The 26585-nt window shown below is 54.3% G+C and overlaps 1 protein-coding gene across 1 annotated transcript in view; it reads right to left on the bottom strand.

Annotated features, from left to right (window-relative positions):
* The window catches only part of ARHGAP8 (Rho GTPase activating protein 8), a 61536-nt gene extending 36788 nt beyond the window's left edge, over nt 1-24748 (bottom strand). The window contains 3 exon segments of the mRNA XM_036867488.1: nt 3270-3410; nt 7068-7187; nt 24722-24748. Of these exon segments, the coding sequence (XP_036723383.1) occupies nt 3270-3410; nt 7068-7170 (244 nt within the window). The 5' untranslated portion in view covers nt 7171-7187; nt 24722-24748.
* Between the last annotated feature and the right edge of the window lie 1837 nt (nt 24749-26585).

Raw genomic sequence — 26585 nt, 5'->3', positions numbered from 1 at the left:
CTGAGGCAGGGACGTACAGGATGCAAGCCCAGCGCCCACATCGGGCCTGGTTCCTTTCCCCTATGAGCATCCTGTTTACAAAAAACACTGATTTCATTCGATGAACACTTCCTGAGCATGTACGGTTTGCAAGGTCTATCCACTTGCACGAGGCTGAGCTATGAAGGTCAGCTACTCTTGAAGGCATTTTACCTCCCCCCAAACTGAAAGGGCAACTCACAGCATTTTCCTTTCACATCAACAGATTTCTAAATGTCCTGCCAAACTAATATCACAGCATTATTCAGATTCGACAAACTTTTATGCAGCTTAGAACAAGTGCCACGGTGGGTACATTGGGTTCCTTATGCTGTTCTCTCTACCTCTGATGCATTTGAAAATTTCCATTAAAAAAAAGTGAAAAAGGAGGGAGGGAGAGAGGAAGAGCCAACGCTGGGCGCTCTGCCCATCGGGACAGAACCCCTGCCCCGCGCACCAGCTGGGCAGCCCTGGGCCAGCCTCTCTGCTCATCTACAACGTGGGGATAAGAGAACTGACTCCGCAGGGAGCAGGAAGGACTAAATCCACAGCTTGAATAAAGCCATGCAGAGCTGGTACACAGCAGATGCTCAATAAATGTGACCCGTCACCACGTGTCCAGCAGGATGGTGTGTGCTTCCAGGTGTGCTGTTTCATTTGCAGGTGAGGAAATCGAGGCCCAGAGAAGCCAAGTGAGCCACCGGCTGGCTTCAAGGGCAGCACCCCCAGCCCAGCTTCCACGGCCTCCTCTGCCCCTGGGACCCCATGTTCCGGGTGGGGAGGCCTTCGCGCTCCCGCAGCCCCTGCGTTCAGGCCTCCTCCGCAGCCGTGAGGAGCCCCGGGATCCCCAGCCCTTCCGCTCACTGAGCAGTCTCTGGGCATCTGCATTAACAACATCAGTCAAGATGAGTGGATACCCTTGCTGCTCTCTGGCAACACAGGCCAGTGTATCGAAACGGGCTTCAAGATGACGATATATGGGAGGAAATGAAAACTATCAATAAAATGCAAATTCTACAAGGCATCGGTTTCACTCACGACCCCTTCTTCTCCCCTCGCTGTTTACAACACGACATTGTTCACTGTCTCCGAGACAGGAGAAGCCCTGTTTATGCAGAAAGAAATGATTCCCTGAGCTGAGGCCCGTGACACGCCCACCACCATCCATCATCGGTTCCTGAGAGTGAAGGACGATTAAAACGCTTAATAAAGGCATCAGTGATCTCACTGGGACTAATGTGGGAGTTTGTTTAGGTTTTTATTTTAAGGTTGCTAACTGTTTTTTGCAGGAGTGAAAGGGGATTTGAAGACTAGTTTTGTCTGTGTCCTGCAGGAAATCCCAGCTGGGGTCTGCATGGTTGTGAGGGAAGCTCTGGCTGTGAAGGTGGTGACTTGTCAGTCACCCAGCAGGACCAGGTCCGGCATGTCCCTCTGTTCTCTCTTCTCTGCCACTCGCCTCTAAGATTATACCTCCCACCGCCTCTGATCCTGGGGCGGAACTTTCCCTCTTCCCACCCTGCTTTCCAACATCTAATGTGCCTCTGAGCTCACACCCAGCCCGGGACCCAGACTGGAGCTTCAGAAGATGACCACCACTCTTTAAAATTTTTTTTTTTTTTTTTTGGCTGTGCCGCATGGCTTGCAGGATTTTAGTTCCCTGACCAGGGATTGAACCCAGGCCCTCAGCAGTGAGAGTGCACAGTCCTAACCACTGGACCGCCAGGGAATTCCCTAAAATATTTAAATCAACACTATCATTTTAATTTATTTTTGGCTGCATTGGGTCTTTGTTGCTGCGCACAGGCTTTCTCTAGTTGCAGAGAGCGGGGGCTACTCTTCCTTGCGGTGCATGGGCTTCTCATTGCAGTGGCTTCTCTTGTTTTGGAGCACAGGCTCCAGGCGCGTGGGCTTCAGTAGTTGCGGCACGTGGGCTCAGTAGTTGTGGCTCCCGGGCTCTAGAGCACAGTCTCAGTAGTTGTGGCGCACGGGCTTAGTTGCTCCACGGCATGTGGGATCTTCCCGGACCAGGGCTCGAACCCGTGTCCCCTGCACTGGCAGGCAGATTCTTAACCACTGAGCCACGAGGGAAGTCCCAACACTATCTTAAGACTTAAAATTCTACAAAGTTTCCATCTGGCCAAATACACAGTCCCTTAAGGTAATAATGAGAGATCATTCAACATTACTTTTGATAAGAGTCTTTGGCTCTGGCCATGGTCCTGATGTTGAGCCCTGGGGGAGGCGGCACCTGGCAGAAGCCCTTGGTGGGGAGGGACGCCTGGGTACACCTGAAGTGGACCCCTGGAGGAGTGGGGTTCCGGGATTGGCACATGCCACCTCCTGGAGGAGAAGGAAAAAGGGTTCCAGGTCCTGAACCGTCCCCCAGGCCGCTGGCCACACAGGAGTGTGAACCTGAGTTAGGGCCGAGGGGACAAACCTGGACACCAAGGTGAGGCCCAGGAGGAGGTGGGTAGAGGACTGGCCCTCAGGGAGGGAACCCTGGGGTCTGCTCTCACCATGTGCTCCAACTGGAAAAGCCACGGGCTTACCCAGACTCGGAGTGGGATTTACATCACGTGCGTCCTGGTCTCCAGCTTGCAGAGGGCAAGTCATGGGACTTCTCAGCCTCCATAATTGCGTGAGAGCCAATTCCTATGAGAAATCTCCTCGGATACATACCTCTATATAGCCTACTAGTTGTTTCTCTAGGGAACCCTGACTAACAAGCTGCCCATGTGAGAAGTGTACCTGGAGTGGCCCTGATTCCTCAGGATCAATTAAAACGATGCAATAGACTCCCCTCTGGATTGACATATATACACTAATATGTATAAAATAGATAACTAATAAGAACCTGCTGTATAAAAAATAAATGAAATAAAATCCAAAAAAAAAAAAAATAGACTCCCCTCTGGCCACTGTGGGGCGTGGGGCTGCTCGCCTTCTGAGTGTTGCTTTTGATGAGTGTAGCATAACAGTCCTAGGTTAATCAAGCAATCCGTTTAATTCCGGCCTGCGCTCTTTAAAGGTGCTGCCCAGTGGCTACTCAGAGCACTTGGCAGCACTCTAACAGCTGTGTCATTTGCGTTTTCAAAACACTGGCAGGTACTTTTGTTCCTCTGTGGTTTTCACGCTCTGGGCACAGCCAAGCTGGAGTGAGCGGCCCTGCTGAGCCCGCCACACGCCGCAGGGCCCTCAGGAAGGCTGGCACTGCGGTGTTCCTGGGAACCGACCACCCAACTAGGACTCACCTGCCGCCTGCAGGATGCCGTGTCGGGCCACGTCATAGAAGGGGTGATTCATGCTCAGCACAGGGTCTGGGCCAGCCATGGGCGCCACCGAGGGCCTTCTCACGGCACCCAGTGCGGCGGCCTCCTCATCTCTCTGCAGCTCTGCGGCAGACGACAAGGATTAGAGGAAGTAGCTGTATTTCCGAGGAAGGAGGAGAGCGAGGGAGCCTCCTGATGTCTGGACATGCACCTTGCCTCTGCTGTGCGCCCACTCTGTGCCCGCCTCTGCTGTGCGCCCGCTCTGTGCCCGCCTCTGCTGTGCGCCCACTCTGTGCCCGCCTCTGCTGTGCGCCCACTCTGTGCCCGCCTCTGCTGTGTGCCCACTATGTGCCTGCCTCTGCTGTGCGCCCACTCTGTGCCCGCCTCTGCTGTGTGCCCACTATGCACCTGCTCAGTACACTGCACCACGGAAGGAGAAAAATGAGACCCGAGAGCTGGAGTATCTTCCACACTGACAGCAGTGGAAACTAAGGCTCAGAGGGGAGAATGACTTGCCCAAGGTCACACTGCTAATCGGCAGTAAGGTGTGGACGTGAACTTGATTTCCCAGCTCCAAACTCTGACTCAGGGCCTTCTTGTAAGATGCTGACACTGGCAGCCGGCAGGAAGCCGTGGCTGGGGTCAAGGGAAGAAAGCGGGGTCACTGTGCTATGAGGCAGTAAGAAAAGGGCTGTCCAGGACATGGAAGCAACCTAAGTGTCCATCGACAGATGAATGGATAAAGAAGACGTGGCACATATATGCAATAGAATATTACTCAGCCATAAAAAGAAACGAAACTGAGTTATTTGTAGTGAGGTGGATAGACTTAGAGTCTGTCATACAGAGTGAAGTAAGTCAGAAAGAGAAAAACAAATATCATAGGCTAACACATATATATGGAATCTAAAAAAAAAAAAAAATGGTTCTGAAGAACCTAGGGGCAGGACAGGAATAAAGACGCAGACGTAGAGAATGGACTTGAGGACACGGGGAGGGGGAAGGGTAAGCTGGGACGAAGTGAGAGAGTGGCATGGACATATATACACTCTCAAATGTAAAATAGATAGCTAGTGGGAAGCAGCCGCATAGCACAGGGAGATCAGCTCGGTGCTTTGTGACCATCTAGAGGGGTGGGGTAGGGAGGGTGGGAAGGAGACGCAAGAGGGAGGGGATATGGGGATATATGTATACATATAGCTGATTCACTTTGTTATGCAGCAGAAACTAACACACCATTGTAAAGCAATTATACCCAATAAAGATGTTAAAAAATAAATAAATAAATAAATATGTTTCGCTTAAGCAAAATAAGAGAAAAAGAAAAAAAAAAGAAAAAAGAAAAAGAAAAGGGCTGTCTTCCAAAGTTTAATTTTAGTACAGGAGGTTCGTTCATACAAAACAAATCCAGGTTCCTTCAGAAATGTTTTCAGGGACTTCCCTGGTGGTCCAGTGGTTAAGACTCCGCTCTCTCAATGCAGGGGCCGCAGGTTTGATCCCTGGTTGGGGAACTAAGATCCCGCATGCTGCGTGGAGCGGCCAAAAAAAGAAAGAAAGAAAACATGTTTTCAGTTGGAAAACAAACAGAAGCTTCAAATTTCAGGTGAGGGTAGACTTCGGCCCCCAGATGTACTGGGATGAATAGTATGACTCCAAAATTCACATCTACCTGGAAACCCACAATGTGACCTCATTTGGAAATAGTGTCTTTAGAGAGGAAATGAGTTAAGATGAGGTCACACTGGATTAGGGTGGGCCCTAAATCCAAGGACATGTCCTTATAAGAAGAGGAGAGGACACAGACACCCAGGGAGAAAGCCACTCGAAGATGGGCTCAGAGACTGGAGTGACCCGGCCACAAGCCCAGGAGCACCTGGAGCTCCGGGAGCTGGAAGAGGCAGGAAGGGTCCTCCCCTGCAGCCTCCAGAGGGAGCACGGCCCTGCTGACACGTTGATTTTGGACTTTTAGCCTCCGGAACTGAGAGAGAATACACTTCTATTGTCTTAAGGCTCCAAGTTAGCGGTACTGTGTTCCAGCCGCCCCAGGAGACTGACACAGCAGACTGGCGTCGAGAGTCAGAACAGCTGAGCTAGTATCGCCAGAGGGCATGACGGGGTGGGGTGAGGGGTTTGGGAGGAAGCACTGACTTTTCCTAACAAATTCTGAAGATGATCCTGATGCAAAGCCAGGTCTGAGACCTCCTGATTCAGACCCACACCCCATGCCAGAGAGACCCACCCACGACCCCAGGGTGGCCATCTGTCGCTGGGGGGACAGGCCCAAGTGAGGCTGCCTCACGTGGTGTGCAGCCTGCCTCCTGTGGCCTCTCACCCACTGGTCCCAGGGCCACCCCCACTTCTTGGTGTCCCCTGAGCCCGTGAAGGTCCGGGGGAGGGCTGGACGGGGCAAGGCCCTTGTTTATCAACAGTGTGACAGGTCCCAGAGCGGGACCAACGTGGGAGGCTGCAGGGCACACCTCAGCCATCCAGTCATCTAGCAATATGTACTGAGTATCCCCACGTGCAGGGGACAGTTTTAGACAGTTAGGGACACAGCATGAAACGCAGAGTCCCTGTGGTGGGCAGAATCAAGGCCACCCAATGATGTCCACGTCCTGATCCCCAGAACCTGAGACCATGTGACCTTAGATGGCAAAAGAGACTTTGCAGGTGTGATTAAGGTAAGGATCTGAGATGGGGAGATGATCCCCTGGAGCCCTCGAGGGAGTGCGGACCAGCCCAGCGAAACGCATTTCAGACAGTGTTGATTTAACCCGCTAACTCGGTGGGACGTTGTTACAGCAGCCCAAGGGGACGCATGCACTTTGTCCTCAAGGGCGGCCTTCTGGTGGGGTTGGGAAACAGACAAGAGAGAAATGTCAGGCGTCAGGGACAAATGCTGATGAAAGATCAAGCTGCGTGAGGGGGGCCGCAGTGGGGGCCGAGTGTGTCAGGTCTGAGCAGAGGCGGGAAGGAGGGGAAGCAGGGAGCCAGGCTGGAAGCTGCTGGAAGGGGAATCCAGGTGGAGGGAACCACGTGCAAAGGCCATGAGGTGGCTGCAGGGAGTCCCCGAGGGGAAACAGAGAAGCCGAGCAGGGACCTGTCATCCTGAGGAGCCGGAGCTGCTGGGGGCTTGGAGTCAGCGAGGGGCATATGCTCCATCCCCACTAGGGTCCCTGGGCAGCTGAGTGGAGGGCAGGTGGCAGAGGGCAGCGGGCTGGCCCCATCCCCGTCCCGTGCAGCCCACCGAGATGAGGGATCGGACCAGGCGCTGTGCCCCAGGGTAGGGGGAGAGCAGCTTCCCTGAGGAGCTGACGATGGACGGGCATAAAACAACCGGCGGGGTGAGGACTGAGTGTCCCAGAAAGAGGAGAGGGTCCCCAGCGGGGCGAGCGTGACAGGTCACTGTGGCCAGAGGGAGAGCAGGGGTGAGCGGCCAGGGTGAGCCGGACCACGGGGCCTCGAAGCCGTGGTGAGGAGCTGGGTTTTGTCCAGAGAGGCCAGGAGGCCACCGGGAGGGTTAACAGAGAGCTGGAGGGTGTGAGCAAATGCCAGGGATAGCCTCGCGCAGAGGCAGAGGGGAGTGTGTGTGGACCAGGCTAGAGCCCGGCAAGGCCAGGCCGTGCTCTGGGGCTCGGCTGACCTGTGTCCACTGGGGCTCATCCACCTCTTCTTACAGGGTTAGATTTTTTGAGCCACATAAATATACTACCTGTAAAAATAAATGGGCACCAACAACCTCCTTCTCCCGGGATGGGGCTGGAAGAGAATGTACTTTACCTGCTTCAGCCAGCTCCTCCAACTCCAGCCCGGACGTGCTCTGCTGGGGGGCAGGGCGGCCCGGAGACATCGTTGGGATGCCACCTCCTGAGGATCTGGGCATGGGGTCCTTCCAACGCCCTGAGGGAGAAGCACACGGAACCCGGGGGGGCATTTAAGACAAGTGCACCGGGCTTGAGGAATGGAGGAATGCCCTTCACGTGGCCCGTGGGCTGTTTAATTTCCCTTCTTGACAAGAAAAAAGGCAGCCATGTCTGATTCACCCAGACCTCAGATCACTTTGGCGTTTGGTGTTCAGCCTGCCCGGCCCTCCCCCGCACCCCCCCCCCAACGTGGGAGAATGGACTCTCAATGAACAACTCGAGGTCCCGGGAGCCAGACCCCTGGACGGTGGCATCCACCCCACATTTGGGCCCCTATATCTGATCTCCTCCTCCACAGGCTCTGCCCCCCAATGGGTGCACCTAGATGGGGCTCCCCCTCCCCAACGGCCCCACGTCCCGGGGGAGAAGGGCACGAAGGGCAGTGGGATGGGGGGGACATGTGGAGTGAGAACAGCACTTCCAGGGCCAACGCACTTCGAGGACAGCATCGTTCCTGCTTCACCACCCCCTCAGAGATACGCACACTGACTCCTGTACCCACTTCACGGAGCGGGTACCTGAGGCCAGTGAAGATCACTTAGAGCTGCTCATGCCCGCAGAGCTACTAATCCCAACTATAGCTAAGAGTCACCACCTGGTCATCCTGGGCCTGGGATGCTGCTTCAAAACCTGTGCAAATCTTTACAAAACTCTGTAAGTACCCAAACAATGGAATATTATTTGTCCATAAAAAGGAATAAAGTACTGACACCTGCTACAACACGGATGAACCTTGAAAATGTCATGCTAAGTGAAAGAAGCCAGCCACAAAAGATAACATGATTCCATTTATAATATCCAGAATAGGCAAATCCATAGAGACAGAAAGCAGATTATTGGCTGCCAGGGGGTGGAGGGGGAAGCGGGGATTAGGGAGGTGAGAGCAAAGTAGCATGGGTTCTTTTTTTTTTTTTTTCTGGCTGCATTGCATGGCTTGTGGGATCTTAGTTCCCCCACCAGGGGTCAAACCCGTGCCCTCAGCAGTGAAAGCACAGAGTCCTAACCACTGGCCAGCCAGGGAGTTCCCTGCATGGGTTCTTTTGGAGGTGAAGAAAATGTCCTAAAATTGACTGGGGTGATGGTCGCTTATATCTGTGACTACACTAAAAACCACTGAACTGTATACTTTGGTGAATTATATGTTATACGAATTATATCTCAGTAAAGGTGTTTTTAAAAATTAACAATGCAAGGTGAAAACAGCACGTATAGTTTGGTCCAGTTTTTTAATAGTGAAAAGAAACGTAGAACAGTGTTTTTGAAATGCTGGTTTCTATGAGTTCTATGATTAGGGTTTATAAATCCATTTATTTTTCCATGTTTGTCCTTTTTTCATTTTTGCAAAAGACTGTATTGCTCTTAATATAAGATTAAGTCATTTGAACTAAAATAAGAATGTTTTATGAATATAGAAAAGTTTTAAACCTTCTTAAAAAAAAACCTCCCCATTAACTAAGTGCCATTTTCCATGTCCATTTCACAGATGGGAGAACTGAGGCAGAGGTCAGGGGGTCACTTGGCGGATACACAGCCCACTGAGGGCAGGGCTGTAGGACTCCAAAGCTCTTACCCAGGACACTGGCCACAGATATACAAGAGCAGAGAGGGACTTACCCGGTGGCACAGTGGATAAGACTCCACGCTCCCAGTGCAGGGGGCCCAGTTCAATCCCTGCTCAGGGAACTAGATCCCACATGCATGCCGCATCTAGGTGTTCGTGTGCCACAACTAAGGAGCCAGTGAGCCGCAACTAAGGAGCCCGCCTGCTGCAACTAAGACCCTGTGCAACCAAATAAATAAATAAATAAATATGAAAATAAATAAAATAAAATAAAAGAGCAAAGAGTCACGGGGGCCCAGGGAAGGAGAGGTAAGTCCCCTTTCCAGGGTGTCCACTCAGAGCTGGCCCATCGAGGCCGCACCTGCCCACTCTGGGGGAGAAGTCAGAGTCTGTGCTTGTCCGTGACAGCTGCCAATGTTTAAACAGTGCAGTCTAATTTAGAATGAAAAAAACCAAAATCTGTATGTCTCAGACTCCACAGTTCCACTCTTGGACACACACCCAGCAGAATGTGTACATCTGTGCACCAAAGGACATGGCTGGAAGGTTCTGAGCTGCAGCACTGAGACAGCCCCAAACTGGAAACGACCCAGACAGTGAAGGGAGCTAGAGGCCGTGCAGGGCGCGTCGGTGCAACGCTCAGCCGCCGTGCAAAGGGGCTGCGCGTCCCATGATGTCATCGAGCAAAAAGACTCGAAAGAAGATACACAGTATGATTCCATTTCTACACGTGCAAAGCCAGGCCAAGTGAGCCCACAGTGACGGAGGCCGGGGAGGTGCGCACGCTGGTGGGGGGCGGAGGGGGAGGGGCACCGGTGCCGGCCACGCTCTGTCTCCGCATTGGGGTGCCGTCCCGTGTGCTCATGCTGGGAAAGCTCAGGGCATCTGGGAGCTCTGATTTGGCCAGGCGGTGGGGGAGGGCTGCCCGGAAAGGACAGCAGTGGAGCAGAAGGGCTTCGAGGAGGGGGTGGGGGAGAAGAGGCGCTGCGTAGAAGGTGCGGGGGCGGGGGGCGGGGGGCGGGGGCTTGCGGGCCTCAGCCACTCACCTGACAGCCACATCCTGGGCGGAGCCGGGACCCCGACACAGGGGATCAGATCTGTGCCCTCAAAAGTGCTCGGGCAGCAGAGGGGCCCAGATGATCACGGAAGGGAGTGGACATCGACCGGACACACGTGGAGACTGACAGAGGCCAGGAGCTGGCTGAGGCCACACACGGAGGGAGGCCGGTGTCAGGAGACACCAACGGGCGTCAGAGGCACAGCGCCCCCGGCCCATGCAGCCCACACTGTGCCCAGTGCGAGGATGCCATAGACACAGGCTACGACCAGATTCCAGGCCTGCAGCCCCACAGGAAGGGAGCTCATGGCCGGAGAGGGTGGACTGCTGTCCTCGTGGCCACCAGCATCCCCTCCCCCTCTGCCAGTAACTCACCCACTTTCTCTCTCACACACGTGCACACACACATGCATGCCCACATGCACACACACATACATGCACACACATGCATGCCCACATGCACACACATACATGCACATGCATGCCCACATGCACACACACATACATGCACATGCATGCCCACACAGTACACACACACATGCATGCACACATGCATGTGCACACGTGTGCGTGCGTGTGGAACGCAGGACTTTTGCCTGGCCAATCACAGTACCAAATTCCCTGAGCCATGGGGACTGGCTCAGGAGTGATCACAAGACCCAGCTGGTTCAATCAGAGTGACTTCTAAGATGTCTAGAAAAGCTACTGAGGGGACTTCCCTGGTGGCACAGTGGTTAAGAATCCGCCAGCCAATGCAGGGGACACGGGTTCGAGCCCTGGTCCAGGACAATCCCACATGCTGTGGAGCAACTAAGCCCGTGCGCCACAACTACTGACACTGCATGCCACAACTCCTGAAGCCCACACACCTAGAGCCTGTGCTCTGCAACAAGGGAAGCCACCGCAATGAGAAGCCCACGCACCGCAACGAAGAGTAGCCCCCGCTCACCACAACTAGAGAAAGCCTGCGTGCAGCAACAAAGACCCAACACAGCCAAAAATAAATAAATTAATTAAAAAAAAAAAAGCTACTGAGATACTTTTTTTAAAAAATAAATTTATTTTATTTATTTGTTTTTGGCTGCATTGGGTCTTCGTTGCTGCGCACAGGCTTTCTCTAGTTGTGGCAAGGGGGGGCTACTCTTCGTTGTGGTGCGCGGGCTTCTCATTGCGGTGGCTTCTCTTGTTGTGGAGCACGGGCTCTAGGCACGCAGGCTTCAGTAGTTGTGGCACATGGGCTCAGTAGGTGTGGCTCGTGGGCTCTAGAGCGCAGGCTCAGTAGTTGTGGTGCACGGGCTTAGCTGCTCCGCAGCATGTGGGATCTTCCCGGACCAGGGCTCGAACACGTGTCCCCTGCATTGGCAGGTGGATTCTTAACCACTGTGTCACCAGGGAAGCCCAGAAGAGATACTTTTAAAATTTCTTCTACTGGACCCAAACTTGACAGGATGTGAGCTTGGAGTTACCCAAGGTCACCACATGGAACTGGAGGAAAATGAAGCCCATGGCAGAAGACAACGCAAGGGATGGAGAAAATGTCCCTAAAACACTGTGCACCTGGATCCAGCTGTACCTGAGTGCAAAGATCCAATAAATCCTCTTTTCTGCTTAAGCCAGTTTGGGTTATAGATGACCTGTCACTTGTAACAAAACGAGTACTGATTATTTTTCGTTGAAAGATCAGTGGTATTGAAACACGATGAAATCTTCCTCAGTATTCTCTACTTTAAGAGAATGAAACAATCAAGCCCACACTGTTTTTCTTTTTGATTGTGGCACAAGAAAATGAACTTCAGTTCTGAAAACTCTTTGGGGGAGATCTGGCTTAGAACAGAGCTATGACGGGCACCAATGGACATCAGCCCTGCCCTGCACTCAGTCCCGACCTCTCCCCTCCAGGAGAGGCAGTTAGAAGTGGCGACACCAATGCTAACTCAGCAGGGCCCCCGAGGACGCCACTCTCCCCTGATCCAAGCTTCTTCTCCGTGGCCAGCAGATAACACAGTCTTTCAATGAAACTGGTCCACTCCATGTTGCCTGATTAAATCCCCCCGATCTCCCCCTACTCCACAGTTCATTTCTAAATAGCAAAATGGTATGACAACAACATGAAAGGACTTAAGTTTATGGGGTAGCAGGGAGTCTCCCACTACCCTGTGTGCAACTTTTATTTCTGCACACTCTCCTCCAGTTTTGCCCACGTGCACCCACATTTGACAAAGTCATAACCAGACGGCACGCCCACGTACGTTTTGTAATCAGCTCTGTCTGCTCACCCACCACCCCACCCATCAGCCCAGAGCACCCCAGACCCCGGAATATTCAGCCCAACGCCCAGGCCACCAGCAGCATGGGCAGCACCATCTGGGATGGGAGTTGGTGTCTCTTGCTGCAAAGAGGAGGGAGATTTGGGGGCAGGAAAGGGGTGTGGACAACACGGCTGTGTCGAGGCACAGGTGACGTGCTCCCCATAGACTCTGGTGGCCACCACTGCAGTCAGGCAAGCTCAGCACCACGATGGCGGGACACCCTGATCTCGGCACCTCCAGATGCGCTGCGATATTCGTGCCCAAAAGACCTCACCTGAATCTAATTAAGCCTCTAGCTTTATTGTTCCAGAGGAAGCACCCCAGGGGACCAAAGAACACAAGAAATGACACCATGATGGGGGAAAACAAATCAGACAAACCTAGGGGAGTTTCCTGGTGGCCTAGTGGTCAGGATTCTGTGTTTTCACTGTTGTGGACCAGGTCGGGGAACTAAGATCCCACAAGCCGCGCAGTGTGGCCAAAAAAAAAAAAAAAAAAAATCAGACAAACCTAGAATGAGAGCCATTCTACAAGGCAATTCATTGGCCTGGTCTCTTTAAAAGTTGATGTTATTTAAAAAAAAAAAAAAAAAGCAGGGGAGGGGGCGAAGTGGGGGTGGGTGCACTGTTCTAGATTGAAAGGAGATGGAGAGACATAAGGACCCAACACAGCACGGGAACCTTGATGGTTTATAAAGGAGCAGTGAAGGGACTTCCCTGGTGGCGCAGTGGTTAAGAATTCGCCTGCCAGTGCAGGGGACACGGGTTCGAGCCCTGGTCCGGGAAGATCCCACATGCCGCGGAGCAACTAAGCCCGTGCGCCACAACTACTGAGCCTGCGCTCTAGAGGCCGCGAGGCACAACTACTGAGCCCATGCACCACAACTACTGAGCCTGCACTCTAGAGGCCGCGAGGCACAACTACTGAGCCCGCGTGCCACAACTACTGAAGCCCGCGCGCCTAGAGCCCGTGCTCCGCAACAAGAGAAGCCACTGCAATGAGAAGCCCACACACCATAGGGAAGAGCAGCCCCCTCTTGACACAACTAGAGAAAGCCCATGCGAGCAACAAAGACCCAATGCAGCAAATAAGTAAATAAATAAGTAAATAAATAAATAAGTGAGTAAGTAAATAAACAGAGCAGTGAAAACATTCCTGGGGCAACTGGCACAATTTGAATGTGGCCTGAATGGTTGATGACATTAAAGGAATTACGGTTAATTTTCTTAGATGTGAGAATGGTATCGGGTTATACAAGAGAATGTCTTTACACTCAGATGCTAAAATAGTCAGCAGGGAATGGCAGGAGGTCTGCCACTCACCTTCCAGGAGTTCAGCTAAGAAAAAGAGAAAGACAGAGACAGAGAAAACCCATAACGAATGGTACCAATTTCCAAATCACGGTAAAAAATGTGTTTTCTTACATGTTTCTGTACGCTGAACAATTTTCTTAAAGACAGTTGGAGACAGATGGCGGGCAGGAGGGAGCAGCCCTGGCGTGGCTCTATCACCCCATTTATCAGAGAACAAAACCAAGGCCAGTGAGGGGCCTACGGTGGCTCGAGGTCACACGGCGAGTCAGCCCCAGGACAACCCCTAGGACTTCTGCCTCTACGGCTTCTCTTGGCACAGGTAAGCCTGGGGTTTTGGTGTTTCCCTTCTGATGGCTCTCCGCTGCCCAGGGGCCATGTCGCCAGTGACCGTTGCCTGGCTCATGTCCAGTTTCAATCAGCCTCCTCTCTCTGCCCCCTGCTGTGCTCCGCACCCCCCAAGCACTCTTCCCAGCCCAGGTCACCTGCTCGCTCAGGGGGACTCTGCTGCCACAGACGGCTGTGTGGCCTTGCCCAGGCTTGTGCCCTCTCTGGGCTGCTGGTGGGAGACCCTGGGCAGGGTACAAGGGGGGCGTGCAGGACAGGGGCAGGGAAGGGAAAGGGGGGCAGAGACCCCAGGAACAGGCAGGCGAGGTCTCAGGGGTCACTGGCACACCTTCTACACCGCCCCCCGACACGCCCTGTCATTCCACTGACACCTCACGACAGGTGAGAGGGGGTCCCGAAGTCTGAAGATGGGGGGAGGCCATCCTGGCCCCACTCCACCCTCGGCCCCTCCCCCCAGCCCCCAGCTTCCAGCCCTGCATCTCCCCCTTGGGTGCGCCAGCCTGGAATAAGCCTGTCACCAGCCTGTTAACAAACAGCTTGAAAGCAACCTTCTGAGGGCACCAGGGGCCCCTGATTGAAAAGGCAGGGGCACCTCCTGGGCGACCCGCCCGCCCAAGGCCAGGAACACGTCTGGAACGTTCTTGCTTCAAAGCCTCTCAGGAGGCACTGACCACCGGGGTGAACCCCCAAGGGGCCCCAGGCCTCCTCCTCAGCCCCCGGGGGGATGGGGGGAACTCCAGCTGCACTGAGCCCAGCAGCACAGCCTGAGGCCCCAGAGCCTCTGAAGCCAAGAAGACTTTGCTTTTCCTCCAGACTCTGCTGTAACCAGAATGCTTTTCACTCCTTTTTTTTCCTCTGCAAGCTCAGAGCCTTTCCCCGATCACCTAGCCCAAACAGCACAGGCAGCACTATTTGTTTTGAAGCTTGTGTGCTTGGGCCTGAGCGTGTCATACATAATCTGTGCTTTGTTGTGGCAACGAAGGGCTAGCTGGCGGGTAACTGTCAGGGGAGCCCTGTGAGCCCCCAACCCCGCAGGCCCATAGTCGAGAGTAAAATAAAGCTCTTCTCCCGTCGTGGGTTGCTCCCCTGGGCTTGGGTCAGAGCCTGGTGGCCCCCCCTGGCCCCCTGCTGCGTATGGCCAGCAGGACCCCACCCCGTGCAGGACGGGCACACGGCCAGGGCAAGGGAAGGAAGCCACCCCCGTGCTGCCCAGGCGATCCTCGGGAGGCCAGTGTCCTGCTCCCACCAGGCACCACACAGCCGGTCTGTCCTCTCCAGGCCCAGGAGCCCCAAGGGGCTCTGACTGGCTGGGGGGCCCCCACGGAGCGGAGGGCTCCTGCACCTGGTCGGGCTGGTCCCACCGGCCTTGTGATGGTTGGCTTTACGTGTCAGCTTGGCTGGGCTACGGTGCCCAGTTCTTTGATCAAACACCAGTCTAGATGTTGCTGTGAAGGTGTGTGTGGATATGATTAACACTTACAATCAATTAACTTTGAATAAAGCAGATTACCCTCGATGGTGTGGGTGGGCTTCGTCTAATCAGCTGAAGGCCTAAGAGCAAACACCGGGGTTTTTCGAGAAAGAATTCTGCCTCAACACCTACAACACAGAGTTCCTGCCTAAGCTTCCAGCCTGCTGCCCTGCCCTGCAGATTTCAGACTCGCTGGTCCCCACAACTGCATGAACCGATGCCTTAAAACAAATCTCTCTGTATAAATGCCTCCTATTTTTTGTTTCTGCTTCTCTGGAGAACGTGACTGACACAGGTCTCTTACACACTCAGATTCCTCCTTCCCACGAACTGTCAGAATCACAAAACACTGGCACCAAGAAGGATCACAGTGAACGTCTTGTGCTGTCAACTGTCATTGTACAGCAGGAAAACTGAGGCCCAGAGAGGGGAAGGGGCTTGCCCAAAGCCACACAGCAAGCCCATGGCGCTGGATCTTGAAACCAGGTCTCTTGACTCCAGCCAAGAGCCAAAATGACTCCAAATTATGGTAGGAAATGTCAAAAATATATATTTTTTAATGCAAGGAGGAAAGTAACCATGGGCACATCCCACCATCTGGCACCAGCCATGGTTGATTGACTTGGCTACAAATCTGGGGGCTCCCATGACCCCCCCTCTGGTTCAGTAATTTGCTAGAATGACTCACAGAGCTCAAGAAAGTGCTTTACTTACGGTTACCAGTTTATTTTAAAGGCTACAACTCAGGAACCGCCGAACAGAAGGGATGCACAGAGCAAGGTATGCGGGCACGGCTGCGCACGGAGCTCCCAGGCCCTGGCTGGGTGTGCCACCCCCCAGCACAGGGATGTGTTCACCACCCCGGAAGTCTCCTGGTTCCAGAGTTTTCACCCAAGTTTCACTACACCGGCATAATTGATTAGACCACTGCCATTGATTAAACTCAATCTCCAGCCCCTCCCCGCTCCCTGGAGATTGAAGCGGGGGCTGACAGCCCTAACCCTCTCATCAGGAGGGTGGGTCCTCTGACCAGCCCCCATCCTGATGCTATCTAGGGGCCCCACCTTGAGTCATCTCATTAGTATGGCCTTAGGTAAGGTCAAAAAGGGCTCATTATGAATAAAATTCACTCCTATCATGCAGGAAATTGCCACGTTTTAGGAGCTCTGTGTCAAGAACTGGGGACAAGGATGAAATATATATTCATATTATACAGTAGTCCCCACCTTCAGGGCAACTCCTGTTCATCCTTTTGACCTCCCTTTCCAACCACAGTGTGTCAGGCCCCTCCCCCACACGCTCCCAGCACCTGGACCCATCATTCACCCCTGTGGTACCCATCATTCGCAGCTCTGGTACCCATCATTCACCGCCCTGGTACCCATCATTCGCAGCTCTGGTACCCATCATTCACCACCCTGGTACCCATCATTCGCAGCTCTGGTACCCATCATTCACCGCCCTGGTACCCATCATTCACCGCTCTGGTACCCATCATTCGCAGCTCTGGAACCCATCATTCACAGCCCTGGTACCCATCATTCACCGCCCTGGTACCCATCATTCACCGCCCTGGAACCCATCATTCACCGCCCTGGAACCCATCATTCACCGCCCTGGAACCCATCATTCACCGCCCTGGTACCCATCATTCGCAGCTCTGGAACCCATCATTCACCGCTCTGGTACCCATCATTCACCGCCCTGGAACCCATCATTCACCGCCCTGGAACCCATCATTCACCGCCCTGGTACCCATCATTCGCAGCTCTGGTACCCATCATTCACCGCTCTGGTACCCATCATTCGCAGCTCTGGTACCCATCATTCACCGCCCTGGAACCCATCATTCACCGCCCTGGTACCCATCATTCACCGCTCTGGTACCCATCAATCGCAGCTCTGGTACCCATCATTCACCCCTCTGGTACCCATCATTTGCACCTCTCCACCAGGTACGAGTGGGTAGCTGGTTCTGTGATCCTTTAGTTAACATGACTAGGGGGCTCCCTCACCGCCCCCCACCCCCCCGAGGTGGGGCCTGGACTTGATGAAACGGGATCCCTGAGCACCAGGCCCGGCATATACGGGCCCATACGGGCCGTATGCGTATACGGCATATAAATGCCGAAATAAAATGAGAATAAACCAGACATTACAAATGGACCGTTTTTCCTTGGCAGTGGGCTTCAGAGCAGCAGCTCCATCACCCCCGACCTGCCTTGCCCTCCACCTGAGTCCACACACGCCTCACCTCCTTCCCGAACCTCTCGCTGCCGAGCCCTTGCCCTCTGAGCCAGGCTCCGTGGCCCGAGGATGGGGGACGTGGGCACCGAGGAGCCACCAGCATCGCGAGGCCGCGCCGGCTAGAGCCATGGACCGGGGCAGGCGCAACACGGCCGGCGCGCAAAAGAGGCTTCAAATCACCCGACAGTTCTATGTATAATTCATAGCAAAATGGTTTGTTGCTATGAAAATATATCTGCACATTACACAAATAGACCCTCACAGCAATTATCTTAATGCTGTAGCTACAAATTATCACCTACTTACCTCGGGCAAATTAGCACCAAATTTAATTTGAGTGGCGCGGACGATGTGCGGGCCGCATGGAGCAAGAGCCCGCGGCCGTATCTGTAGGACCTGGCTCTTGGCTTTAGGCTCAGGATGGGGCGTCTGATAAAGGGCTCTGCGGGGAAGAGAGGTGGGCTCAGGGCCATCCACGCCTAACCCTATATTTACAGGGAGGTCACGGAGACCCAGAGAGAAGGAGGCTGGCACAGGGTCCCACCTGGGTAGGGGGGGCAAAGTCAAGGCATAAGAGGCAGGGGCTGAGAAGGGGGCCACCTGAGTTGGGATTCCAGAGTCTCCGGGTTGCACCCCATGAAGAGTAATTTTCACCCTTTTGTCTCAGCTATGTCACAAATTTATTTATACAGACCCCACTACCCACTCTTGATCACAAACACCATTGGGTCCCCGACACTGGCGAGAAGGCAGGTGTAGATCATTTGTTCAGGTAGTGGGGCCAGAACCCACTGGAACCTGGGCGTGACACCCAAAGGTGGCAGCAGCAAGGTCCAAATGAGCTGTGACCTGCTACAGGACTTTGTCAGAGGCCTGCCCACAAGTCCCAGGGACAGTGGGCACTCTGAAAAGACAAGGGGGGTCTGCAGAGAGACCTGTGGTTCTTGTAGACACCAACCTCGAGACTTGGGGCCGTTCCCCTCCCCAGCATCCCTGTGGCCCTGCCCACGGTACCCAGGTGCTCGCTCAGGTGTGCACCCCTCACCTGCACAGCCCTCCAGCTGCAAAGAGCTGACCCACCCCACCTCCCAGCCTGCCTGATTACCTAAGAGGAAGCCTATCTCCCCTCTCAAAGGTTTGCTGAGGAAGCCAAGTTGAGCCAATCAGCACACAGCAACTTTCCTGGCCACAGATATAGGTTCATTCAGGCCTGTGAGGTATCAGGAAAAGCTTTCCAGGTGCTTCTGGGAAAGAAGATCGCTTGCTGTCCTGAGAGGGCCACTGGAGGAGTTTCTCTCCACACAGCTGCGTATAAAGATGAGGCCTGGAATGGCTGGAGCCAATTTGCTGCCACCCCGAAGATCCAGCAGCCCACAAAAAGGGCAGGAAATTGCTCAGCCTTGATCAAGCCATACCTGATCTCCATAGCATCCCCAGACCATTTCAGCTACATGGGCTGATATGGCCGCTTGGACTTTTGGGCTGGTTCAGAGCTGGGTTTTCTGTCTGTTACAGTCAAAAGCGTTAGGGTGTCCCCAGACCCCCCACCTACCACAGGTTGGGAGAGGGGCTTCCTCCAAACTCTGGCAGTCCTCATCAGCCTATACCAGGTGTCCATGTGTCCTTCTTGACCCATCACCGTGTGTTCCCTGACAGCCGGGGCCATTTCTCTTTTTTTTAAATTAATTAATTAATTAATTAATTAATTTTTTGGCTGTGTTGGGTCTTCATTTCTGTGAGAGGGCTTTCTCTAGTTGCTGCGAGTGGGGGCCACTCTTCATCGCGGTGCACGGGCCTCTCACTATCGCGGCCTCTCGTTGCGGAGCACAGGCTCCAGACGCACAGGCTCAGTAATTGTGGCTCACGGGCCTAGTTGCTCCGTGGCATGTGGGATCCTCCCAGACCAGGGCTTGAACCCGTGTCCCCTGCATTGGCAGGCGGACTCTCAACCACTGCGCCACCAGGGAAGCCCCGGGGCCATTTCTGACTCACGCTTGAGCCCCAGCACTCATCCAGCCCAGGACATGAAAGGAACTTGGGGTGTCTGTTGAACAAGAGAGCAGACAAAGTGTACACAGCAGAGCCTAGCATTCAAAGCCTTCCTGGCCAGTCTCACCAACACCGCCCCCCCCCGCCCCAGGTCACTCCCACTGCCCACCTTGCTCGCTCCATTGTCTGCCATCCCAGGCTGCTCTGTCCCGGAAGAGGACACAGCTGGGGGCTCTGCCATAATCTCCATCATCCATACTCAGACCTGTCGGGTGGGGGGACCCTGGGTCCTCTCCTCTCCTCCCTAAGGGATATTAAATCCCAGGCTCTCCACCCCCAAACCCAGATCTCAGGCCCAGACCTCTCCCCCAACTCTCAACTCGAATATCCCAACTACTTACTCCACACCTCCCATGACACCCTCTGAGTGCCAACAGCGTCCTGTAGTTCTTGGAATAAAATTCAAACCCCTACAAACACCTGAAAGACTCTTGTGGCCTGGCCCCGCCACCCTCAGGAGCTCATCTCATACCACTCCACGCCACCCTCATTGTCTGTGCTCCAGCCACAAAAGACTCAGGGTTGCTCCTCAAACATGCCAAGCTGTTCCTGCCTCAGGGCCTTTGCACATGCGGCCCCCTCTAGCTGGAACACACAGCTCCTGCAGGGAGTAAATGATCCCTATGGTTTCTATTACTACCATTGGCTCAAGTCCAATTCAATAATTCACTCTGAATCCAAATCTACCTCCTCACTGGCCTCCTTGGAAATCGAAGTGGTATCCACAGGGCCCCCATAAACCAACACTCCACCTTCAGATGCTTCTGTATAGAAAGATCTGGTTACAGTTTAGCCGGGCCAAATAAAGACTTGCCTCCGATGAAGCCAGAGAGAAAAACACCCCAAGTCCCCGGGGAAGGTCAGGCCACTTGTACTTTGCAGAGCCAGGGATCTGGTTCTGATCCCCTCTGTACCCGATCCACAGACCCCTCTGTACCTCTGCAGCGTTGGCCCCCAGCCCCTGCGCCGGCGCTGTGAGCATGCAGCACAGATGAAGAGTCAGAGGAATGGGTTCCAGCCCATGTCCCCCCCTACTCAAGGTGCCTCCTCAGTGAAGCCGGTCCACTCTTCTCAGACCCCACTCCCCATCTGTGAAATGGGCACAAGCCCTGCCCCACCAGCGCCACAATGAGGATCAAATAAAGGGCACGTGTGACATCACGCTGAAAGGTCGGGCACCCTGGAGGCAAATGCATGGTAACGGTCACCAGGCCTGTGGAAGCCACGTACAGACCACTCCTAAAGAGGCCAGGCGTTGGTCAGAAGACAGATTAACCTTATTTGGATCCTGACAAAAAATATAAGAAATGTTTATATTTGAGGCAATTGGGATTCTGAATACTAACTGGGTATTGGATATTAAGGAATTACGGTTCATTGTTTTAAGTGTGATAATAATATTGCGGTCATGTTATAAAAGTCGAGGCACCCTGCAGTATTTATGGAGCACGAGTATTAAAATAACAGGGGAGCAGGGGGTAAGCGGGGGGGAGGTGAGCCGAGGTGGGGATGGGGGGCGGTGAGCAGGTGGGGCTGAGCGCAAGCCAGGTTGGCTGCAGCGTGGTGGCGGTTTATGCTAGGATGTCTGCTTCCTTTTGAACATCTGAAATTCTCCATCACGGGAAAAACTTAAATAAATCCATCAGCTCTCCTACCTAATATGCAAGGTGTTATAACAGCACAGACCTGGGAGCTTTAGGGACACGGGTGGGAGCAGAGACCCTCACAGCTGCAGGGGCCTCAGAGGCCCCTAAAACTTGATGGAAATCGTGGCCCAGAGAGGAGGTGCTTTCCAGAAGTCCCACACACATGCCCTGCTGGTCCACATCCCAACCACAGGCCGTTTTTCTGTGGATGACAAACGCCCCAGCCCAGACAGCCTCCTGGCCACCAGTTTCCTTTGCTTGTTTTAGTTTTATGACCAGGTGGGGGGAGGGAAGGGGCAGCTCCCCAGAAGCTTCTGGACTCCTGACCTGCCAAATCAGTTCCTTCAATGGAACAGTCACAGGCTCCGACTGAAACAAACTTCTCATGCCCTCCTCTGTCCAAGGTCACTGAAGAAAGAACCGTTTGGCCCCGCCCCGGGCAGGACCAGGTTCCACACAAGCTCGGTCCCCCACACGCCTTCCCTGATTGGGCACAGGGGTCGGGGGGAGGCGGGACAACGAGTACTGCTAAGTGTAAACACCTATAAAGGTGCCCTGCCCTGTTTTAGGCACTTTGCACACATTAACTCATTTGTTTCTTTCTCCCGGGAACCCTAGGAGTAGGTGATAACACTGCCCATATTTTACAGGTGGGGAAACCAAGGCACGGAGTGGTCAGCTCCTCTGGTTAGCAACTCACGGTCACGTGGCCGGGATGGGGGTCGGGGCGTCAGGCTCCAGCGCCAGCTGTTAACCAGGGCACACTCTGCCGGCACTGAGCACCCGTGTTATTCCCTCTGAGCTTCAGGACACCCTGCTGCTTGATGCCCATTTGAGAGGTGAGAAAACGAGGACCCGACTCGGCCTGGTCGCCTGCCTTCCAGGGACCCAGAAACCGGGACAGTGGCCAGATCCAGCTGCCAGCAGCTCTGGGAGCCTCCAGGAAGGTGGCTGGGACGGGACCCTGCAGCTGAGCCCCACACGGACATCTCTGAGGTCATCCCCCTCCCTCAGTGCCGGGCCCAGAAGGGGACCCTCAGATGTACCCTGGGCGGCCCGGGAAGCCTCTGGATACATGTGGCACATCTTCCTTGAACATCAATTTTAATCAAAAGATTGAGGGAAAAGTTAAGTAATTTATCTGAAAAGAAACTGAAAGCATCATTTTCATATCCCAGAGCTATTCTCACATAGATTTGAAGGGCAGTCACTGGCAGGCTTGGAATGTCTCCACCCAGGAGACAGATCTCAGGGCCCTGGGAGGCAGCTGGCCCGGTGAGGAGGGCGTGAATACTGCAGCCACAGCACAGTGGGCCTGGCTCTCCATTCACTGGCCATGTGACCTCAGAAAGTCATCTAAATATCCCTGCCTCAGTTTCCTCATCTGTAAAAGGGGACAGTAACAGCCCCTGCCTCATGAGGCTGGTGTGAGTGAGGAATGAGGCAATCAAGTAGACAGTTAGGGCCTGAGAGCCATTAGCAAAGGTGTCCGTGATGCTTTTGGGGAAGGATGGCCAAGGGCGGCCACTTTACAGGTCAGGAGGCTGAGTCCCCAAGAGGGAAAGTGACCTGCTCCAAAACTAGGTCTCTGACTCCCTCTGTGGTTCATTCTCCCCCTCCTGCTGCCTCTGTGCCTTGGTTTCCCCATCAGTAAAAGAGGGTAAAATCAGGGAATGGGTATGCACGCCAGGCACTTCCAGGGTGGCTGAGCTCTTGCTGGAAGCCACCATCCATGGCGTGCCCACAACCGACTCAGCTGGAACTGGCTTGTTAGGGACATGCCAAGATCCATGGGATGTTTAGTCAAGTTTCCAGACCTTAAAACATCTCGCTGCAGCGCCCATCAGCAGATGAGTGGATAAAGATGTAGCATATATACACAATGGAATATTACTCAGCCATAAAAAAGCATCAAATATTGCCATTTGCAAAAGTACAGATGGACCTGGAAGGTATTATGCTTTGTGAAGTAAGTCAGAGAAAGACAAATAGTTTTTCACTTATATGTGCAATCTAAAAATTAAACAAATGAATACAACAAACAAACAAACAAAACATCTCACTGAGGGTGCACTTCAGCGACTCAATGACAACCAAGTAAATTCCTACCGGCTCCACCTGACCACCTGTCAGGTACTCTACAGGTATTTCTAACCCCACCTCACATGTGACTTATCCCCAGCCAACTACAGTCCCCCAGCCTCTGTGTAACCTCAGTGTGCCACACCCTTCCCTGCCTGTCTCTCACCCATCTTCCAACTCAATGGTCACTTCCTCCAGGAAGCCCTCCCTGACCTCCCACAAGCCCCTGGCTTCTCTCTGTCACACAGAGGCTAGACTTTGAGTCCTCCGTGGGCAGGGGACTGGGGAGGTGGCTGTCCACAAGGACTAGCCCGGCTCAGGCCAGTGCACTGTGTCCGTCTTCACCCCTCGGCCCCTGCCCTGCTGTTGGTTTGAGAAATGGTTTAATGTCACTGCATTAAAGGAGAAACTCACAAACAAGACCCTAAAACCGCCAACAGAGACCGACCAAAGGATATTTACTGCTGAGTCTTAGATTTTGAGTTCTCACCAGGACAAATATCAACACTGCATTTCACCATCAATAAGCACCGCGTGCTCTGGAATCCACACAGCCTCCACAAAACCTCAAAGTCTGTGGCCTCCAGACAGCCAAGGCCAGGTCCCCACGCCGCCGACAAGGACTGAGGAACTCCTCCCCTCCCACCCTGCTTCCTTCTCCTGGAGCCTTAGCCTCCACTCTTCACCCACCTGCCAGGCCCTAGGGAACCCCCAAGCCAGTGCTGTTGACAGTGGGGCAGGGCCAAGGTTTGGGAAAAGTGAAAGCGTCCAGGGCCTCTCCCCTAACTGGCGATTTTGGAGCCTGATTTAAGTTTTGGGCATATTAAGTCTTGGGGGTCCATCCCCTGTGATGAGCGGGCCCGCACCCCCAGCCGGAGCCTCTGAGTCTGAATCAGTGCAGCAACTTCTCAGCCTCAGTTTTCACATCTGTGAAGCGGAGCGATGCTTCCCGCCTCCCAAGTTGGAGCTGAGGGAACTGATGTGTCGGCACAGTGTGCGGACCCGGCCGGATCGGAGACCCTGAATTTGGGGAGGAAAATGCGGGAACGGTGAAAGTTTGGGCTGAGACGGCCCAGCCCCACCAAACCAAGACATGAAAAGGCGGGAGAAGCGAGGGAGCAGGGAAGGAGGGGACGGGGGTGCAGGGAGGGTGCGGGGGAGCAGGACTGGAGGAGTGGGAGAGGAGCGCGCTCGTGCAAAACGGGGGGGGGGGGGGGGGGGAGGGTAGGGGTTGAGGTGTAGGAGGGGCCGGGAACCCGCGGGGGCGAACGCGGGCACCGGGGTCCCCGCCCGTCTCCGCGCCGCGTCATGTGGCCCCGCCCCCCTCCTCGCCTCGGCTTGCCCATCTGAGCAATGGGCCCAGCCCCAGAACCCGCGCTGCGTCCCCACCTGGGCCCAGGCGGGCTCCCTCCCGCGGACAATGGGCCTTACCTGACTGCAGCTCCGCCGGTGCCTCCCCTGGGCTTGGCTCGGCCTGCGACTCACCTGGCCCCGCCCCGGACGTGGCTCCCGTGCAGGCCCCGCCCCTCGCCCCGCCCCGCGCGCTACCCCGCCAGCGCTGTTTCCCTGGAGCACAGGACCTGAGTGGCCCAGGGTCACTGCGGGCTAGGCCTGCATTTCTGCGCATGGGCAAAGTCATTGTTCCAGCCCTGAGGCGGGGGTCATGTACTCGGGAAAGACCACACTGGGGCCCAGATACCCCTAGAGGTGCCACTGACGTTCCGGGGCCCCAGGCAAGAGGATGACTGGTCCTCCGATAGGATCGCATTCCCACCCGGAGAGCCGCTCGGGAGGTAGCGTTCTAAGGGTGGATTTCTATCAGGCCCGGTGTCTGTCGCCCCCTTCTGGCTGCAGCTCTGTCTCCGCTGCCTCCTCCCCGTCTCCCTGGTTTCTGAAGGTTGGCCCCCCCCCCCCCCCCCCGGGGACTGGGTCTGCACCTGTTTTCATTTACTCCCCAGCCTCCTGCTTTCAATACAGCCTATACCAGATGATCCCCAACTAATGTCTCCCGACTCCAGCCTCCTGCCTCTGACTGCCCACCTGACATCCCCACACGTCCACGTGGGCTCCTCTCCTGGGCTTCCCATCTGGTTCTCCACCAGCCCCTTCCAAACCCGTCGGGGCATCCTTGGCTGCCCTCATTCCCTCACACCCCATGCGTGGTCCCTGGATGAGCCCCGATAGCTCTTCCTTCAAAACATGTCACAGTGCCACCACTTCTGTCCACCCACACTGGCCCAAGTGGTCCAGGCCACCAGCATCTCTCACGTGGCTCAGTGCAGCAGCCTCCTAACGCATCTCCTGGCTTCTGCCCTTGCCCCTTTCCGTCTGTGTCAACACAGCAGCCAGGGGGATCCTTTCGTGAGACCCTGCCCTGCCCCTGCTCAAGTGTCCCTCCCCCTCCTGCTCTTGGGGGAGGGGGCTGGCTCTAGCAGCTACACAATCCCAGGCTGCCTTGCGTGGAAGGTGGCACGGCTGCTGGCAGCTCTGGGGTCACGTGTGGTGGGCTCTGTGGTCCCCAGTGGCCTGTGTACAGCAGCCAAGACAATCAGGTGTGTTGACCCTCCCCATTTCTAGAGGGGGGAATCTGATTGCAGAGGCCAGCTTGCATAATATCACACGCTGCTACAGTGACTGGTTCCGGTTCCAGAAGTCACTGGGCCTAAGCCAATCACGCAAGCCTTCGTTGGGCCACAGTGAGCAGTTCAGGACACTCCAGTTGGTGGGAGGAGCTGGACTTTGCCTGGAAGTTTGGGGAAGAACAAATCCTGCTCTGTCCTTGCCTCTCCCCCAACTTAGGTGAGAAGCTTAGTGCGCTGGGAATAGCAAGAAGCCATCCTGTGACCACAAAGGGATCTAGGCTTAGGATAAAACAGAGATGGCAAGGAACTGGGTCCTTGGTGACCTTGCAGAGCCCCTGGATCAAACCCACCCTGGGGCCCACACTTCCTCCAGACTTTCTCATTAAATGCACCAATAAATTCTCTTATTGTTTGAACTAGTTTGAATTTTCTATTTCTTACAACCAAAATGCCCTCTGATAAAATATCTTTATACCTTTTAGCCAAATTGCAAAGAGTTTCTCTCCTGACAGCATTAGCGGAAAAAAAACCCCAGGGAAGCCCTGGATGGCTGAGCCCGAGACACATGACCATTCCAGGGATAGGAAGGGAGTTAGACAGACCAAAACTTTATCCTCCCCAAAGTCAAGACAGTCAGCTTCAAGCCTGTCGTGCTAATGGTAGCCATGAACCATGAGGCTGTTTGCTCGCTGCAGTATCTCCAGTGTCTAGCC

This window comes from Balaenoptera musculus, chromosome 10 (genome assembly GCF_009873245.2).
Source record: "Balaenoptera musculus isolate JJ_BM4_2016_0621 chromosome 10, mBalMus1.pri.v3, whole genome shotgun sequence".
Taxonomy (NCBI): Eukaryota; Metazoa; Chordata; class Mammalia; order Artiodactyla; family Balaenopteridae; genus Balaenoptera; species Balaenoptera musculus.
The sequence above is the reverse complement of the archived record's forward strand: the minus strand, read 5'-3'. Positions and strand labels throughout refer to the sequence as shown.